This window comes from Heteronotia binoei, chromosome 17, assembly GCF_032191835.1.
Source record: "Heteronotia binoei isolate CCM8104 ecotype False Entrance Well chromosome 17, APGP_CSIRO_Hbin_v1, whole genome shotgun sequence".
Taxonomy (NCBI): Eukaryota; Metazoa; Chordata; class Lepidosauria; order Squamata; family Gekkonidae; genus Heteronotia; species Heteronotia binoei.
The window spans coordinates 33,682,479-33,700,782 of NC_083239.1; the positions used below are offsets into that span (position 1 = coordinate 33,682,479).

The window sequence follows — 18,304 nt, forward strand, 5'->3', positions numbered from 1 at the left end:
TCACACACCCCTAATGTAGCCAATCCTCCAAGAGCTTACAAGGCTCTTTTTTTGCAAGCTCTTGGAGGATTGGCTACATCAGGGGGTGTGGCCTAATATGCAAAGGATCTCCTGCTAGAATTCCACCCCTGCTCAGAAGCATGCCTGAATGGAAGGCTAGGAAAAAAGAGACACAGAGGCTGAATTCAGACGGCCAATTTGAGCCAACGTAGGGACGGCCCCCAGGCTCCCGCACCCACCCTGTCCTCCGAAGTCTCTGAGATGGATCAAACAGTTACCACTTGAGAAGTGGTAACAAATTCTCCTGCCGCACTCCCTCCATCTTTCCGGGTGTCTGACCACAAGAGCGCGCAAGCGTGTGAACCCGCCAATCCAGTCTAGGTGCTCGCCAGTATTCTTTTAAAAAAAAAAAAAAAAAACTGCCCAGGTTACATGAGCGCATGTGTGCATGAGAGCATGGCCACTAAAAATGTAAGGGAAAAAAAAGAAACTCAAACTGCGCTAAGGGGGTGGCACACAACCACCATGTGAACGTGCCAAAGCACCCCCTGCATGCTATATGGGAGCTTCATGCGGGAGTATCTGATCAGGATTTTGCCACTCCAGTTTGGAGCAGCACAGTTTGGGACGCCTCCAATGCACCTAAAGCTGCCCATCTGTACCCAGCCAGAGAGAGAGAGACCTGTGTGCAAGTATATGGATAAAGACTGTGCCCCTTGAAAGCAGCAGGATTTTCATACCTTGGCAGAGTGTTGCCAGAAACCGACCTGTTGGACATTCACTACAAGAAAGAGAGAGAGAGAGAGAATACTCAGCTCTGGAGAAGAAGGCAACAGCATCATTAAGAGGTGTGTGGATTCCTTATCTCCCTGCAACCCATGATCCCAAAAGCTTAGCTTTTGTTTGGAAAAACAAGGCTCTAGCCCTTATGGCTGGAAGTAACAGAGGAACCATATCAGTGCAGCGTTTTTGAAAATAAAAAAGGTAAGGGCTGTCTGAAGCATGGGGCAGAAGTGATGGCCAAACCCATGAAGCTGCTTGGTGCTGAGTCAAACACTTTGGTTTATTAAGGTTAGCATTGCCTACTCTGTACTTCTGTAGGATCTCAGGTTGAGGTCTTTCATATCACTTGCTACCTGACTCTTTTAATTGAAGATTCCCATGATTGAACCTGGAGCCTTCTGGCTCTACCACTGAGCCATGGCCCCTCCCTCCTGAACCAGTCTTTGATCCACATCTATCATTCCAGTGGCTGAAGCTCACCTGGCAGCTTTAGGACGTGCTAAGTGCTATTTATGTTGGCTACGATGGTCATCTTCAACCTTAGCTTGCTGCTGCTAAAAATGTGGGAAATTATTAATCGAAGCCAGCATCCAAGAGCGAACTAGGAAGAAAGGAGTGCCATTCCATCACTATCCTTTAAGAAGATCACTGGTCCACTGAATAGGATCCCAGACCTTGCTAGGGTCTAGTTATGGGTCACCCACCAAAGGCTCAGGAGGAGAGAAGACATCAGAGATATTTATTTATTTAATCCCATTTTTAGCTCGCCCTTCGCGTAAGACAGGCTTTGTGGGATAAGCCAGCTCATCTTGTACCTTACCACACAACAATGGCCTCGTTGAGCCTTCGGGCAAAAGGTAGGCGGGACTCATCCACACAGAAATAGCCGGAAGTCCCGTTGACCCCTGCGGTATCGGCAGACAGGACGGAGTGTGAGAGAGATCTGGAACGAAGGCAGAAGAGCTGAGAATGCATCAGTTTTTATCACAAGGATCTCTGACTGGCTACAGTCAACTCATGTGACCAACGTAAAAGGCATTATCCTCACTGGAGCTACCAAGAGCCACCAAAGGACAGGGAATCTCTGAGAGGAGGCATCACATCACATTAGACAATAGAACGCACACAAGATGCTTGATTAGAACAGGTGTGCTGTTACCTTACCTGCCTCCCTGATCCCCTATGACAGCCTGGCCTCTTGGAACACTGGGCCCACCTACCCCCTCCCCCAGCAGCTCCGATCATCCACCTATTTATTTATTTATTTAATTCGATTTATATCCCGCCCTACCCCACCGAGGCGGGCTCAGGGCGGCTTACAACATAAAACCAACAAAATCAATTTAAATATATTAAAAATACATTAGTAATTATAATTATACAATAAAATACTTAAAATACATATAAAATACATAAAACACATAAAGCTCGTAGAGCTCACATCAATATATACTATGCTGCCATTACATTAGTAATTATTACATTAGTAATTATTACATTAGTAATTATTACATTAGTAATTATTACATTAGTAATTATAATTATACAATAAAATACTTAAAATACATATAAAATACATAAAACACATAAAGCTCGTAGAGCTCACATCAATATATACTATGCTGCCATATACTATGCTACCTAAGTCTCCCCATCTATCACAGTAAGGAGGTGGTAGAAGGAGAGCATGGTACTCTGCACCTCAAAAAGCCAAAAAAATCCTGCTTCCTGCAGATGTTCAGAACTGCAAATCCACTCATCTCTTCATGACTGATTACAGGTCTGTCTGTCTGTCTGTCCATCCATTCAGTTTGGTGCAGTGGTTAAGTGTGCAGACTCTTATCTGGGAGAACTGGGTTTGCTCCCCACTCCTCCGCATGCAGCTGCTGGGTGACCTTGGCTCAGTCATAGCTCTCTCAGAGCTGTTCTGCTCAAGAGCAGTTCTGGGAGAGCTCTCTCAGTCCCACCTACCTCACAGGGTGTCTGTTGCGGGGAGGGGAAGGGAAAGAGAGATTGTAAACTGTTTTGAGACTCCTTCAGGTAATGAAAAGCAGGATGAAAATCCAATCTCTTCTTCTTCTTCTAACTATCAACCTACCAGCCTACCTATCTACCTACCTTCCTATCTAGCTATCTTTGCCATCATGTTCCAGCCAACTTATGGCAACCCTGTAGGTTTTTCAAGACAAGAGATGTTCAGCGGTGGGTTGCCGTTGCCTGCCTCTGTGTAGCAAACCTACGTGTTTCTGAATGGTCTCCCCATCCAAGTCCCACCCAAGGCTGACCCTGCTTAGCTTCTGAGAGCCAACAAGATCAGGCCAGAAACAAAATCAGCAGCCGTAGTACCTGCCTGCTGCTTCCCCCCAACGACTATGTTGCCCACTTCAGGTGGGGCCTAGAGAGGATCTCCTGAAATTACAAATGATCTCCCAACAACAGCGATCAATTGCCCCAGAGAAAATGACTGCTTTGGGAGGTGGACACTATGGAATTCTACCCTGCTGTGGTCCCTCCCCTCCCAAACCCCACCTTCCCCAAGCTCCACCCCCAAATCTCCAAGAACGTCCCAACCTGGAGCTGGCAGCCCTATCTCACCCCTTCAGCCTCATTCTTGACCCCATGCAGCCCAGCCTCACTCACACATACCTGATAAAGCCCATTTCCTCGCAACCCAAGGTGGCCATTTGAGCATTAGCAGGAGATGAACACAGAAGCCTCCACTTGCCTTCATTCTCATCATACAGGGTGAGGCGCTGGTCTCCGGGGCTCACCTGAACTGCAGGGAACAGCAAGGTGGCATTAAGTATTACCTCCACCTTTCTTCCCACACCCTTTCCACAGTTCTGATAGAACGTGAAGCCATCATTTTTAACTGCTCTTAGTTGGGGGAAACCAGGATTCAGTTTGAGGAAGACCACTCAAACCCTGGCTTGCTTCATTCAGTGCCCATTCCCTGTTTTGGGGCCAGGGGACGAGAAAGGATTCATTCAGGATGCTTGCAATCATACATCACACAAAACCACAGTCAAGACTAACTTCAGTTAATAGACCAAACGCAGACCTGTTCGAAGAGACAATGTCTGGTGTACAAAGAAGAGAAGAAGATCCTGAAGGGAGCAGCAGGAAGACAATTAGATAGGAGGGCAGCACCTTCTCTCTCCTGTTAAGTGTCATTCCTCATCTGTATCCAGATTGTTAGGACAATTTCTCCCTTCTTCTCATGCCACATTCAGTCTCCTCTCTCTCTCTCAGATAGAGATGTAGTTAGGAACCTACCTGTGACTCTCCTCTTTCCTATCAGGTAGGTTAGTTCCTAAATAAACCTTTATCCTCTTTAATCAGGTTGTGCACTATGGCTTTGTTAATTACTCTGCCAACAAGACCCTGCTTTGAAAGGCCTTAGTTAACCATGGTTAGTAGAGCAGCTCACATTCAGACAACCCCACTAGCCACAGCCATCTTGTTAAGGCAGGGTTTTGTATTATGTCTAAACTCAGCCAATATCTTTCTTGATGGCTACACACAGCCAATATTTTCCTGTGGAGGACTCCGAGGTATAAATGAAGCCAAGAAATAGATACATGCAATTTGAAAAGCTAATAAATGGACAGTGTGCATCCCAAAATCAGCTCATGGTCTCGCTTTCCATGCTGTGAAAAGCATGAAGGAAGGCAGAAATACATTAATGTAACCATAAATAAATACATTAAGCCAGGACATCCTGGGTTCAGATTGCACCTTCTGCTCATTAGTGGCACAGGGACACTGGCCTACCTTTAAAGAAGCAGCAGCCCTCCCTGAACACTCACCGACATACAGACTCTCGCCTTCACTCCCAAGCACAGACATCACTGCAACAGAGGAGAGACACAAGGGTGAAGTTAGAACACCATTCAAGACAAGGCTGGAATGAAAGAGGGGTGCAGGACAGGTAGAGAGCCATCTTCTGCAGGAATTCACGCTTGCATCAGACATAAGAACATAAGAGAAGTCATGCTAGATCAGGCCAATGGCTCATCCAGTCCAACACTCTGTGTCACACAGAGTTAAAAAAAAAAAACAGGTGCCATCAGTGGCTCCAGGACACTAGAAGCTCTTCCATTGTTGCCCTCCCCCAAGCACCAAGAATATAGAGCATCACTGCCCCAGACAGAGAGTTCCAACAGTACGCTGTGGCTAACAGGCACTGATGGACCTCTGATCCATGTTTATCCATGTTAACTTATCTTGAAGTTGTCTATGCTTGCAGCCGCCACCACCATCCGGATCATAAGAATGTATGAAGGTGCCACGTACTAAGTCAAGAACCTTGGTTCATCTCACCTAGAGTGGACTGGGAGATTCCCTCTTCAGTCCTGGGAAGCAGCTTCCTCATCAGCTACTACCAAAGGCCCTTGTAAAATGGAGTGAACATGGGCCCCTTCTCAACACAAAGCAAGGGGTCAACCGCAGAGGCATGATCCTCCCTAGATGACCATAAGGTGCATCCCTTCTAGTACATAATTTCCATTCTCCCCAAAGATAGCTGGGTTTTAAATATGATGCATTCACAAGGGTGTTTCACCAATATTACCACTGGACACAGTCCTCCTGGTCTAAGATTAGCTTACATTTAGTAGTAATTTGGTGTCAAAATTACTGAATTTACCCCTGACCAAGGCTTTCCCCCACCCCCCGCCCAGAGGGAATGCAGCGGAACAGAGTTCCAGAACATCTTCTTGGAAACAAAATTCTCAATTAAGTTCATGAGGGCACTTGTATGTTTCTCCTCCATTTCCCTCTTGAGAGCTATGGCACCCTTTTTTCCAGAAAGAAAAGGCTTGCCCAAAACACACCATGGTGTGTTTATTTGCCTTTTCCAGAAAAAAAGGTGATCATCTTACATTGGCATTCAATAACGTTCAGCAATTTTTAAAAATCGTATTTGTGGAGGGGTCATCTAGCACAATCACCCTCTGCCTTGGTCTCCCACAGCTTTTCGACAGGGCAGCAAAAGAAAATTGGTGGGGGCCAAAATGGCACCCCATGTCATCACGTCTGCTGTGTAGTGATGTCATCACACTGCAGGATGCTCTAGGATCGGGGGCCCCAAGTCAGGGATTCTGGACTGTCCTAGAGTGTCATGCTGCATGGTGGCATCACCTTCAAACACAGCCGGAAGTGATGTCATGACATCACAGGAAGCCATTTTGGCAAGTCCATCCCACCACCCCAGTCTCTGAGGATTTCTGGCAACCCTAAGGTCATGTTATATTCAGGGTCCTCAGGTAAATGTGGCACTTCCCACAGCACAGACTGACTGGTTTTTATTGCAGTACTTCCAAGGCAGAAAGAGTTTAGTAAAGAGTCTTTTTTAAAAAAAAAAAATCCTCTGTACTCTCTTACTAAACCCAAGGCACTATGGGATAATAGCAGCGGGCTGATTGGGTAAGATGGGAATTGCAAATGGCTGTGGGAACATGGGCACCTTCTCCATTTCACCTTTGCAAAGTGATACTGGCGACTGAGACTCACCAATAGCCCAGATTCCAGCTCCAATCCCAGCTAGCAGTAGGAAGCCACTGGCTGTCACAGCTACCACTTTGCACAGAGAGCAGCCCTGTGATTTAAGGCCTCCTGGAAGAAACAGGAGAGACGGCTAACCAGCAACAGTATCGTATTAATAGCAACAACAACAATTGTCAAAAGACAGATATTTGACTGGTAGATGGTGATCTGCAACTCAAGATCTAGCCAAGCTGTAGGATGGGCTAGCCAAACTTACTGAAGATAAGAACCACATGGAATAAACATCAGATGTTTGAGAGCCACAAGAAATGAACATCAGATGTTTGAGAGAAGGAAGGAAGGGAGGGAGGGAGGGCCAGCACGTGGAAGTCAGTAAGGTAGGTGGCCACCTTGAGCGCTACCTTGCCTACATGCGCCTTCAGGTGCCCTCTCCCACCGCTCCGCTGCTCTCAGCTTCCCCGGTTACAGATCCTGGAAGCTGTGAGCAGAGGAACTGCGTGCCAGTTTGTGCTCTCCTTCCAAGCCCGGCTTCCTAGCCGGCCTCGGAAGAAAGTGGCTTCGCTCTGAAGCTGCCTCCCCTGCAAAGGGAGACAGCCTCAGAGTGAGGCATGGCACTGTAGTCAGGGCTTTTTTTTGTAGCAGGAACTCCTTTGCATATTAGGCCACACACCCCTGATGTAGCCAATCCTCCAAGAGCTTACAGTAGGCCCTGTAAGAAGAGTCCTGTAAGGTATTTGAGGACTTGCTACAATATGCAAAGGAGTTCCTGCTACAAAAAAAGCCCTGGCTGCAGTTATCTTCTGCTCAGAATGTGAACTGCTCCGCTCGGGGAGGGGGGGGGGGGCAGGGGTGGAAGATTAGACAGATCACTGGATAAGCTTTTGAGAACCAGAGCTGCCTCCATCAGACACAAGCAGGAATGGAGATCTCAGAGTCCTTTTATCCTAGTCAGAAAGTGGGAAGGGTGTTGTACAGGCACAACTCATGTCGTGTGCAGCTTGATTAGGACCGTTTGGTTTTGTTGCTTCAGACTTCACACAGCTCCCCCTCTGGCCCCCAAGCTAGTAGATGTATGTCAGATGAACCCCACAGACTTCCACGTCAAAGTGCAGAGACATCAGGTGACTGAGCAATCCTCCCCCCCCCCCCCCCGCAAGTCTGCCAGCTGCAGAGGCCGTGTTGGCAAAGCAACAATAGCTCTTGCAGTCTGGGGAGGTGACACCTTTGAGCTATTCTTTCAGCTTCCTGCTGCAAGAGAAAGGGAAAGTGTGGGCACGCCCTTTCCTTCTCTTGGTTTTTTGAGCGTCAGGTCCTAGAGCTGTTCTGGCTTCTATTAATCCCCCGAGATGCATGGAACTGGTTTGGCAACCTGGATATGTATATATATTTGGGTCTGCTCTTTCTTCCTTGACCTTCACATTTATTGTTCAATGAAAACCAGATTTCTGAAAACTCAGTTTGCTGCTGAATATAATTCAGGTCATATCACAAGACGAGGCCTGTCCAAAGTTGGCAAGTTCCTCGAGAGTTGGGGATGGAGCCTGAGAAGGTCCTTGTTGGAAAAAGGGTATGATGCCATAAAATCCACCCTTTAAAGCAGCCATTTTCTCCAGGGGAGCTGATCTCTGCCAGCTAGACATCAGTTGTAAAAGCAGGAGATTTCCAGGCCCCACCTGGAGGCTGGCAACCTTAGAAGGGCAGGATTTGGGGAGAGGAGGGACTTCAGTAGGGTATAATGCAACAGTGCATTGTCCAAAGCAGCCGTTTTCTCCAGGGGTATTGATAGGGTTGGCTGGTCTTACCTTGATCCTGTCAAAGGGTCTGTGGTAACCATAGAGGTTTTTTCCCCAAGTGATAAAGTGTCCCCCCGGCAATGTGCCCAGCATGATAATGTCATTGGGTGATGTCACTGCACCAGGGGTGGAGCTCTCCCCCATTGGCCAGTTGCTTGGTGGTGGGTTGGGGTCCCTGAAATAGGGGGATACCTTGCCCCTGGCAGGAGTCTGGGAACCCTAGGTACTGATCTCTGTAGTCTGGAGATCCGTTGTAATTCTCAGACAAATCCAGGCTCCTCCTCCTACTTGTAATCTCACCCCCCCCTAAGTAGGATTCCAAGTTTGATCTCCACATATCTAAAGAAACTGAAGTATAATTCACTAAAGTTCATATTGAAACAAATGCTGTTAGTTTGTTAAACTGCCGCTGGGCAGTTGTGTTATTCTGAAAACCTAAAAGGCAATTTTAATTCAGTGATGAAGTAGACCGGGCGTCCCCCCGCATGATGCCTGTAGGACTGTGGGACCCACCGACACTTTTTGCAGCGCCTGCCAAGTACTCTTAGAAACTGGGGAGGGTCAGGTAGGGCTAGGGTTGTCAATCCCCAGGTGGGGGCAGAGGATCGCCTCAGTTTAAAGCCCCCCCCCTCCGCTGCAGAATTATCAGAAAGCAGGGGGAGGGAGGGAAGTGTCTGTTACCTTATAGAGACCGATTCCTATAGGCTAAAATGGAAAATTGATCTGCGGGTACCTGGGGCTCTAGAGGGGCTGTTTTTTGAGATAGAAGCACCAAGTTTTCAGCATGCCATCTAGCGCCTCTCCTCAAAACATCCCCCAATTGGGGGTCCAATACTATGAGTCCCAAAAGAAGGTGCCCCTATCCTTCATTATTTCCAGTTGAGGGAAAGCATTTAAAAGGTGTGCGGTCCCTTTAAATTTGATGGCCAGAACTCCCTTCAGAGTTAAATTGTGATTGTCACACCCTTGCACCTGGCTCCAACCCCAATATCTCCTGGCTCCACCCCAAAGTCCCCAGATATTTCTTGAGTGGGACCTGGCAAGTTTTGTGATGACCCCTGGAGAATTGATTGACTCTGTAGCTCATGCGGCTGGTCCCACCTCCTGTGATTGTATCCGCCCACCACACAACTTCAGAATTCCAAAGGTGACCATAACTGGTTGATTGCTTTCTTGTGTTGTCATTAATTCAAAGATTTTAAAAAATCCAACGCTTCTGCAAAAAAAAAAAATTACTCATTCCGGCAATGTAAGAACGGCACTCAAGGTCCCAATTAAAAAGTGAAGTGAATAGAAAATCTTTTTGTTCCTGCCTTGTTACATCTGTTCCCCATAGCCCAACACCTACACACACAAATACAGGCATGCTCCCTTTGGGAAGTTCCGCTGTAAACAGAAAGAGGGCCAGTGCTATTTGCATCGTTTTGTCCATTCACTCGTCTCTGTCCATCTGGCAGATAAGGAAAAGATGACTGGAGGAACAGTATGGTGGAGGATTTCTTTTGGCATTGAAAGTGCGCACCAGCTGACGGGTGGGATGGCTGATATAGCTAGACTTGCAGCATTTTGCCACCACTTCTCCCATTAAAACAGCCCAAACTTCAAGGAAAAACTAGGGATGCCAACCTCTAGGTGAGGCCTGGAACTCTCCTAGAATTGCAACAGCTCTCCAGAGTATGGGGATCAGTTCCCCTCACGGTTGCCAGATTCCAGCTGGGGACTGGCTAGGGTTGCCAACCTCCAGGCGGGGCCTGGAGATCTCCCACTTTTTACAAGTGATTGCCGGACTACAGAGATCAATTGCCCTGGAGAAAACGGCTGCTTTGTAAGGTAGGCTAGGGTTGCCAGGTTCAATTCACCCACTTTGGGGGTGAAGCCGGGAGCAAGGATGTGACCAGCATGACTGAACTCCAAAGGGAGTTCTGGCCATCACATTTCAAGGGACCGCAGACCTTTTAAATGCCTTATCTCCATCGGAAATAATGAAGGATGGGGCACCTTCTTTTGGGGTTCATAGAATTGGACACCCTGGTCCAATCTTCTTGAAACTTGGCAGATATTTTGAGGAGAGGCCCCAGATGCTATGCTGAAAATCTGGTGCCTCTACCTCAAAAAACAGCCCTCCAGAGCCCCAGATATCCATGGAACAATTCTCCATTATACCCTATGGGAATCAGTCTGCATAGGGAATAATGGAGTGCCTAGCAGACATTTCTCTCCCCCGCCCCTGCTTTCTGATGGCGCTGAATCAGGGGCAGGGCCTTCAAACCAGGGGATCCCCAGCCCCCAACTGGGAATTGGGAACCCTAAGGTGGTTCAGGCATTTCAGGCAGAAACTGTTTAACAGGGTGCCTTTTATTCTGCACAGCCAATGATATCTCCAGTGGTCAATCAGAACCCTGCTGGGCAAAAGTTCCATATGCAGACCCATCCCTGCCACTAAGCAAACTAGGCAATTGCCTAGGGCGCTGGCCTTCTGGGGGCGCAAAACTGGGCACCCCCATGTGACTCAGTGATGTTATCAGTGCAGGGAGGGGGGGCACCAGAAGTTAGCCTTGCCTAGGGTGCCAGACAATCTATTTTTATTTTATTTTATTTCCCACCCTCCCAATGGGCTCAGGGCGGCTAGCAACAATTAAAACAGCAATTAGATTAATACAATAAAATTGCAATAAATTATTAAAATGTCTTAAACATATACAATTTTAATCCCTAGGTGGCGTTTTTATTTATTCTTGATTAGCGCTGTTTACTGTGATGTTATTGAGCGTCTTGCATTTCTGTTTGGGTCGGGTTAAAACATTAATGCTGTGGGGTGGTGAAGTACTGGATGCCTCCATTAGATGGTAAAAGCCTGTTTAAACAGTTCTGTCTTGTAGGCCCTGCGGAATTGTGGCAAGTCCCGCAGGGCCCTGATGTTTTCAGGGAGAGCATTCCAGCAATTAGGGGGCTACCACCGAAAAGGCTCTTGCCCTGGTGATGGACAGCTGAGCATCCTTTGGCCCGGGGATTGTTAAGAGGTTTTGTAAGCTTGAACATAGTGCTCTCTGAGCTCATGTGGGGAAAGGCAGTCCCAGAGGTAGACAGGTCCCAGGCCATATAGGGCCAACCCTGCCCATATGACCCCTGCTCTACATATTATGGATTAAAGCTATCGTACTCTGCTCTGGTAAGACCTCACCTGGAGTATCGTGTTCAGTTTTGGGCACCACATTTTAAGAATGATATAGACAAGCTGGAACGGGTCCAGAGGAGGGCGACGAAGATGGTGAGGGGTCTGGAGACCAAGTCCTGTGAAGAAAGGTTGAAGGAGCTGGGGAGGTTTAGCCTGGAGAGGAGGCAGCTGAGAGGTGATATGATCACCATCTTCAAGTACTTGAAGGGCTGTCATATAGAGGATAGTGCGGAATTGTTTTCTGTAGCCCTAGAAGGCAGGACCAGAACCAGTGGGTTGAAATTAAATCAAAAGAGTTTCCGGCTCAACATTAGGAAGAACTTCCTGACAGTTAGAGCAGTTCCTCAGTGGAACCGGCTTCCTCGGGAGGTGGTGGGCTCTCCTTCCTTGGAGGTTTTTAAACAGAGGCTAGATGGCCATCTGACAATAATGAAGATCCTGTGAATTTAGAGGGAGGTATTTGTGAGTTCCTGCATTGTGCAAGGGGTTGGACTAGATGACCCTGGAGGTCCCTTCCAACTCTATGATTCTATATTAATACTTATATATTATGGATTTGTTGCTAGGAGGAAGTTACACATTTCTAAAGTGAACATAAAGACCCATTGTTCTGGCAGCACAGAACATAGGGAAGCAATAGGCCAGGGCTGGATTCCATTCTACCCTAAGGACAGTCTGGAGTAGAGTCCCAGTTAAGCTGCATTGTCCATACAGTTCATGTTGTCACCCACAGAGATACCACCAGTGGGCATCTTCTGAAGAAGAATCAGCCACATCAATCTAAAACAATCCCTTTGGAATTTGCCCACCTGTGAAGTCAAAGGATCCCAGAAAGGTCACGTAATGAATAAATGACCTTGCTCCCTTCCCCAGGCCAGTACAAAGCAGTCAGAGGTGTTAATGTTTAATTCCTATTCTAGCTGAAGAGTGGGGGGGGGGGGGGGCACAGTAATTCAGGTGAAAGGAATGGTAGATTCCAAGAACCCTTTGAAAATCAAAATCCAGCTCACCATCCTTTTCAGCCATTTCAGCACTGGTTAATGATCGATCCCCGGCACGTTCTTCCTTCAGAAATCCCAGTCCCCACGACAGTTACCTTGGAAACAACCTGGAACTCCTATGGACGAGAAAAAAAGAACCACAACCATCAAGAAGCCTTGAGTTATTTAGGCCAGAGTCAGGACAACTAGAACACAAGCGGTGAGCTGGGAAACAAGAGCCAGCACAATGTAGCGGTTAGAGCACGGGTGTCAAACTTACTTGTTATGACGGCCGGATCTTCGCCTTGTCGGGACAGGCCAAGTGTGTCATAAAATATAATGCCAGGTAGGGGAGAGATAAACTTTATAAAGGACACAGACAAAACACACACACTCAGCCTAATGCACCCTCACTGGCTTGCTGAGCCTCAGCCAACAGAAGGAAGAGAGGCTTGGCTCAGTAGCTCTGCTGTACAATTGAGAGAGCCTGGCAAAGCTAGCTCTCCTTCCCCCACTTCCTCCCCAAGGGAGGAGCTTTGCTCTGTAGCTTCTGTGCGATTGAGCAAGCCTGGCAAAGCAATTTGTGATGCGGAAGGAAGCAAGAGAAGGAGAAGGAAGCAGACAACAGTGAGTTGCTCACAGGCCTGATAGAAGCCCTCCAGGGCCTGATTTCTCCCCCAGGCCACATGTTTGACACCCCTGGGTTAGATGAAAAGACTAGGGTTGCCAGGTCTAGGTTGGAAAATACCTGGAGATTTTGGGAGTGGATCTGGGAGAAGGCGGGATTTGGGGAGGGGAGGGGCCTCAGCATGGTACAGTGCCGTAGAGTCCACTCTTCAAAGCAGCCATTTTCTCTGGGGCGAGCTGATCTCTGCCTCCAGGCTACCTCAGTGGGAGATCTCCAGGCCCCACCTGGAGGCTGGCAAGCCTAGGCAAGGCCTGGTTCAAATCTCCACTATGCCATAGAGGTCAATGGCTGACCTTGGGCCTGATGCTTCCTTTCAGCCTACCGTTGTTGTGCAGATAAAACAGAGAGGATAATGATGGATACCACTCTGAACTTCTTGGAAGAAGAGTGGGATAAAAAAAATAGATATGAAATAGATAAAATTCTGGTCTCAATCTCAACCTTATAAAGGAATAAAGGAATCGACTGGTTCTCAGCCTCAGCCCTCTCCCCTTACAGTCTACAATCTCAAAATACTATTACCAGCCTACCCTACTGGGCTGTTGTAATGATTATTCTTGCAACATGCCCCCAAAAATGAATTAAACCAGAATATTTTTTTTTGTAGCAGAAACTCCTTTGCATATTAGACCACACACCCTTGATGTAGCTAATTCTCCAAGAGCTTACAGGCCTCTCAGTACAGGGCCTACTGTAAGCTCCAGGAGGATTGGCTACATCAGGGGTGTGTGGCCTAATATGCAAAGAAGTTCCTGCTACAAAAAAAAGCCCTGAATAAACTAGAAACTATGTTGCAAACTGGACAGGGAAGATGTACAGATGAGGAAGGAATGCTGTAGTCTGACTTGGGGCCAGAGCAGCCATGTGATGCTACGGGGGGGGGGGACCATCCAATCCTGCAGAAGAATGTGGAAGAACTCCCAGGAATAAGGGGACACAAAGCGGAGGAATGCGTCCTTCTAGACGCTAATGGCTCAGAAAGGTTTCTACCCATGTCCACACACACACGTGCCTTTCTGCTCTCACCACATACCAGAGAGATAGCAGAAGAGAGTTAATCTCATTCTAGGACTAATCCGGGTCATTTAATATCATTCCTAGAGCCACAAAGGGTGTCTTTTGGCAAGAGGCTCACATTTTTAAGAGGCGGCCGCTAGAATGTTTTTTATAGCAGAAGCTGGGGAAGGGCAGAGTGGGTTGGATCCAGGGCTTTTTTTGTAGCAAGAACTCCTTTGCATATTAGGCCACACACTCCTGATGTAGCCAGTCCTCCAAGAGCTTACAGTAGGCCCTGTAAGAAGAGCCCTGTAAACTCCAGGAGGATTGGCTACATCAATATGCAAAGGAGTTCCTGCCACAAAAAAAAGCCCTAGTTGGATCTAACTCACCAACCCTTCAGTCAGGGTTGCCAGAAGATGGGGGGTAGGGTTGTCAGCTGCAGGTTGGGAAACTCCTGGAAAACTGGGGGGTGGGATGACAGGGAACTCAGTAGGGTACAATGCGAGAGAGTCCACGCCCCCCAAAGCATCCATTTTCTCCAAGGGAACCAATCTCTGTTGTCTGAAGATAAGCTATAATTCTGGGGGATCCATGTTGCATGGTGGCAAACCCAGAAAGGTGTCCAAATGGACAAAGAGCTGGGCCTGACACTCATCTGAGCTGCCAGCCTTTCAGTGGCGGCTAGAGATTGTCTCCTGGAAATGCAACCAATCTCCAGGCTACAGAGATCAGTTCCCCTGGAGGAAATGGCTGCTTTAGAGGGTGGACTCTGTGGCAAGGATCCCCAAACATTTTGAGTCTGTCGGCATGTTTGGAATTCTAACATGGCATAGAGTTGCCAGTTCTGCAGTCCAGGCAGGGTTCCCCCCGATTTCAGGGGCTCCAATCGCCCACTGGCCAACCCCTGAACTACCTCTTCCTGCATTGACATCATTGGTGCGATGTCATCATGCCAGGCACGTCATATGCAGACACTCTAGCATTTTGGCAAAAAAACTCTATGTTAACCATACAGTTTTGGCCAAAATGTGTACTCAACGTGCATGATGTAACGACATCACCTCTATGTGACATCATTACGACATGTATGTGCTTCACACACATGAAGGAACATCCAGGTACAGACCCCAGAGGCCCCCCACTAGAAGCCAGGTAAGACCTAGCAACCTACACACAGCAACAAAATGGCTGCCGCAAGAGGTGGAGCTAGCCACAAAATGATCGCTGCAGCTTAACTTCAGTACGAGTGTCAATAGGTGTGCTGTGGTGGCCACTGCTGCCAATGTAGCATTTTTTATTTTTTTTTTAAAAAAAAAAATCAGCGTAGCCAGTCAAAACTCCAGCAGGTAGTCAGAAGCCTTGCTGAGCAAAAGGCCTTCTTGGCCTTGCCCACTTCCTCAAAAACCAGAGGGTTTTTTGGTAGCAGGAACTTCTTTGCATATCAGGCCACATCCCCTTCATGTAGCCAATCCTCCAAGAGCTTAGTACAGGGCCTACCGTAAGCTCCAGGAGGTGTGGCCTAATATGCAAAGGAGTTCCTGCTACAAAAAAAACCCTTCTCAAAACACTTGGCAGGCACCAGGAAAGGTGGTAGAGAGTGCCACAGTATCCATGGGCACCACACTCTGTGGCATTATAGCCCTCTGAGGTCTCTCTGCTCCTCAGACACCCCAAACACTTCAAGGTCCTCTGCCAAATCTCCAGGAATTTCCCTCTTCAGAGCTGGCAACCCTAGTCCAAGCAGATCTGTAACTTGACGTATTTCTCTCATTTGTGCTTTCAGAATTAGATTTTAAAAGTTTAAACATGGCTCCAGGGAAGGGTGGGGACAGCTATCTGCAGCAATTTATTGTTTTGCCAACAGCTTTTAAATTGCTTTTTTTTCTTTACCTCAGGAGTCTGAGACAGCCGATGAGTCATTTGTGAACTAACACACCAGAATTCCAAGGTAAAATTAATTTCCTGACACTGATATCCTAGCAACAGATCTCTGTCACAAAACACTGTTACCAGCTATTCTTCAATTAAATCTCTTCTTGCTAAAGGACTAGTCCAGGAGTGGCCAGACTGTGGCTCAGGAGCCACATGTGGCTCTTTCACACATATTGTGTGGCTCTCAAAGCCCCCACCACTCCATCAGCTGGCTTGGAGAAGGCATTTCTCTCTTTATATCACTTCTCCAAGCCAAGCCAACTGGCAGCTTGGAGAATGCATCCAAAATAAAGTTGTTTTCTTTCCACCTCTCCCTCCCCATCTATTTTCCTTCCTTCCTTCCTTCTCTCAATCATCTAGCATTCATGTCTTGTGGCTCTCAAACATCTGATGCTTATTCTATGTGGCTCTTTACGTTAAGCAAATTTGGCCACCCCTGGACTAGAAGGACCGAAGAGGTCCTACACTGCAAACACAAAACAGGGCATGGCTACCCAGAGTCTGCTTCACCAGAAGAAGAAAACAGTTTTACTTTATATAAAGTAAAACTTTATATAAACACCCCTCTATCTCCAGTCCTATTACTATCTGACCAAAGGAACTTTGATTCTCGAAAGCGTATATCCTGGAAATTTCTAAGGAGCCGCTGGGCTTGAATCTAGCTCTTCTCCTGCAGACCAGAGCAGTTTCCCTTCAAACTACATCCCTAGGTGATACACATTCACTCAGAGATGCTAAAGGGAAAAGGAGTCTCAGTTCTGTATTTGTCCAACTGTCGGCCAAGATTCCAAGGTGAAGGTGAGATCAGGGTGTGATCAGAGAAGCAGGTGTTGGGCTTAGGCTGTGAAGGACAGATCAGCTTAGACATCAATTGAGCCCCTGGACCACCTGGTCCATTTCTCCAGCAATGATGGTTGGTTCTCCCCATCAGTGACCTCCTTCCTCGACTTTTTCAGGTTTTAAGACTCAACTGTTGCCCAGCTTTTTCACCCAACCATGCTCATGCCATGCCCTGGTAGATCTCAGGTGCTTTACAAGATCCTGACCTGACCTGGGTGTCACAGGCTAGCCAAACTTATGCGATCTTGGACGCTAAACAGGGTTAGTCGTGGTTAGTACTTGGATGGGAGGCCACCAAGAAAGTCCAAGGGTGCTACACAGAGGCAGGGAATAGCAAGCTACCTCTGTTCCTCTCTTGCCTTGAAAATGTTACAGCTGCAACTAGACAGCACCTCCCACCACCCACAAATTCCCAGCTATACAAATGCCTACAGTCTCCATTTTCCAGGCTGATTCACACTAGGGATCATGGCTAAGAGGCCACAGATATTACCAGCCAACCAAACAGCTTATTCCATCCTCAGAGGCGGGCCCTAGCCTCTCTCCTGGAAGTGGAACAAGACAAGGAAAGGTGGCTGCATGGTCAATGTACCCACGGCGTGCCAAAGGCCCCGAGTTCAATTCCTGCCATCTCTGGTTACAGAATCTTGGATAGCAGCTGTCAGGAACAGCCCGACTCTGCCGGAGTCCCTGGAGAGCGGCTGCCGAGGCACTTTTGTAAGCGTATCCGACCGTTTTGAAAAGGAAACCGATACACGTTTTCGAGGGATGGTGCTTAACTTGAGATCACAGTAGCTCTCCACAACCTTAAACCACCTTGGTTAAAGGAACAGGAAAGGGAGCAGGAACATTTCACTGCTTACTTGTGGGTTAGTTGTGGGTTGTAATCTGCCTCCTAATTGGCAATTAAGCAACCCCCACAATTAGATCCCACCCTCCCTTTAAGGAATGCAGGGCAACACATACAGAGTTTTATCTATCGATTTAGTACCTTTTAATTCTGCTGAACAAAACAGGAGTCGAGTTGCACCTTTAAGACCAACTAAGTGTTCTTCTAAGAAGTTCAGCATGCCATATTTCCTGCACCATTTCACCTTCACAGTACCCCTGCAAGGAAAACTGTACCATTGTCATCTAGTGAGCTTTGTTACTGACTTTGTGACAGGTCTCCCTAGCCCAGCTGCAGTGTTATTTGTATCTGACAAATTTGGTGGGGGGGGGTGTCATTTTTTTTTAATTAGCAATTCTAAATCATAGAATCATAGAGCTAGAAGGTAACTCCAGGATTATCTAGTCCAACCCCCTGCACAATGCAGGAAAATGCAATGTTAAATTGTGGTTCTTCTATGTATTTTTTTAATCATTGTTGTTTTATTTTCACCTTAAGACACTTTGAGCTCTGCCAGGTAGAATGACGGCTAATAATGTTTTAAATGAATAAATATCCACCAGCCTGCCCCGATTTCTCATGCCAAGGAGTAAGTATGAATGAATGAATTCAGATCATTTAAGGCAGAATGTGAGGAATGTGTTATCTCACGGGCCAGGAGTTTGTGCTAGAACACGGCTGACAGTTAATTCGCATCAAAGAATTCCAGAAACTTGG

At 47.3% G+C, this 18,304-nt stretch overlaps 1 protein-coding gene across 1 annotated transcript in view; it reads right to left on the bottom strand.

Moving 5' to 3' along the window:
• HPN (hepsin) overlaps positions 1 to 12,343 on the bottom strand; it is a 29,107-nt gene extending 16,764 nt beyond the window's left edge. Inside the window, exons 1-6 of the mRNA XM_060257950.1 lie at positions 12,270 to 12,343; positions 6,298 to 6,399; positions 4,593 to 4,634; positions 3,430 to 3,559; positions 1,604 to 1,726; positions 741 to 781 (exon numbers count right to left, since the gene is read on the bottom strand). Of these exons, the coding sequence (XP_060113933.1) occupies positions 741 to 781; positions 1,604 to 1,726; positions 3,430 to 3,559; positions 4,593 to 4,634; positions 6,298 to 6,399; positions 12,270 to 12,285 (454 nt within the window). The 5' untranslated portion in view covers positions 12,286 to 12,343. The remainder of the gene's footprint in view (positions 1 to 740; positions 782 to 1,603; positions 1,727 to 3,429; positions 3,560 to 4,592; positions 4,635 to 6,297; positions 6,400 to 12,269) is intronic.
• Positions 12,344 to 18,304: the final 5,961 nt, after the last annotated feature.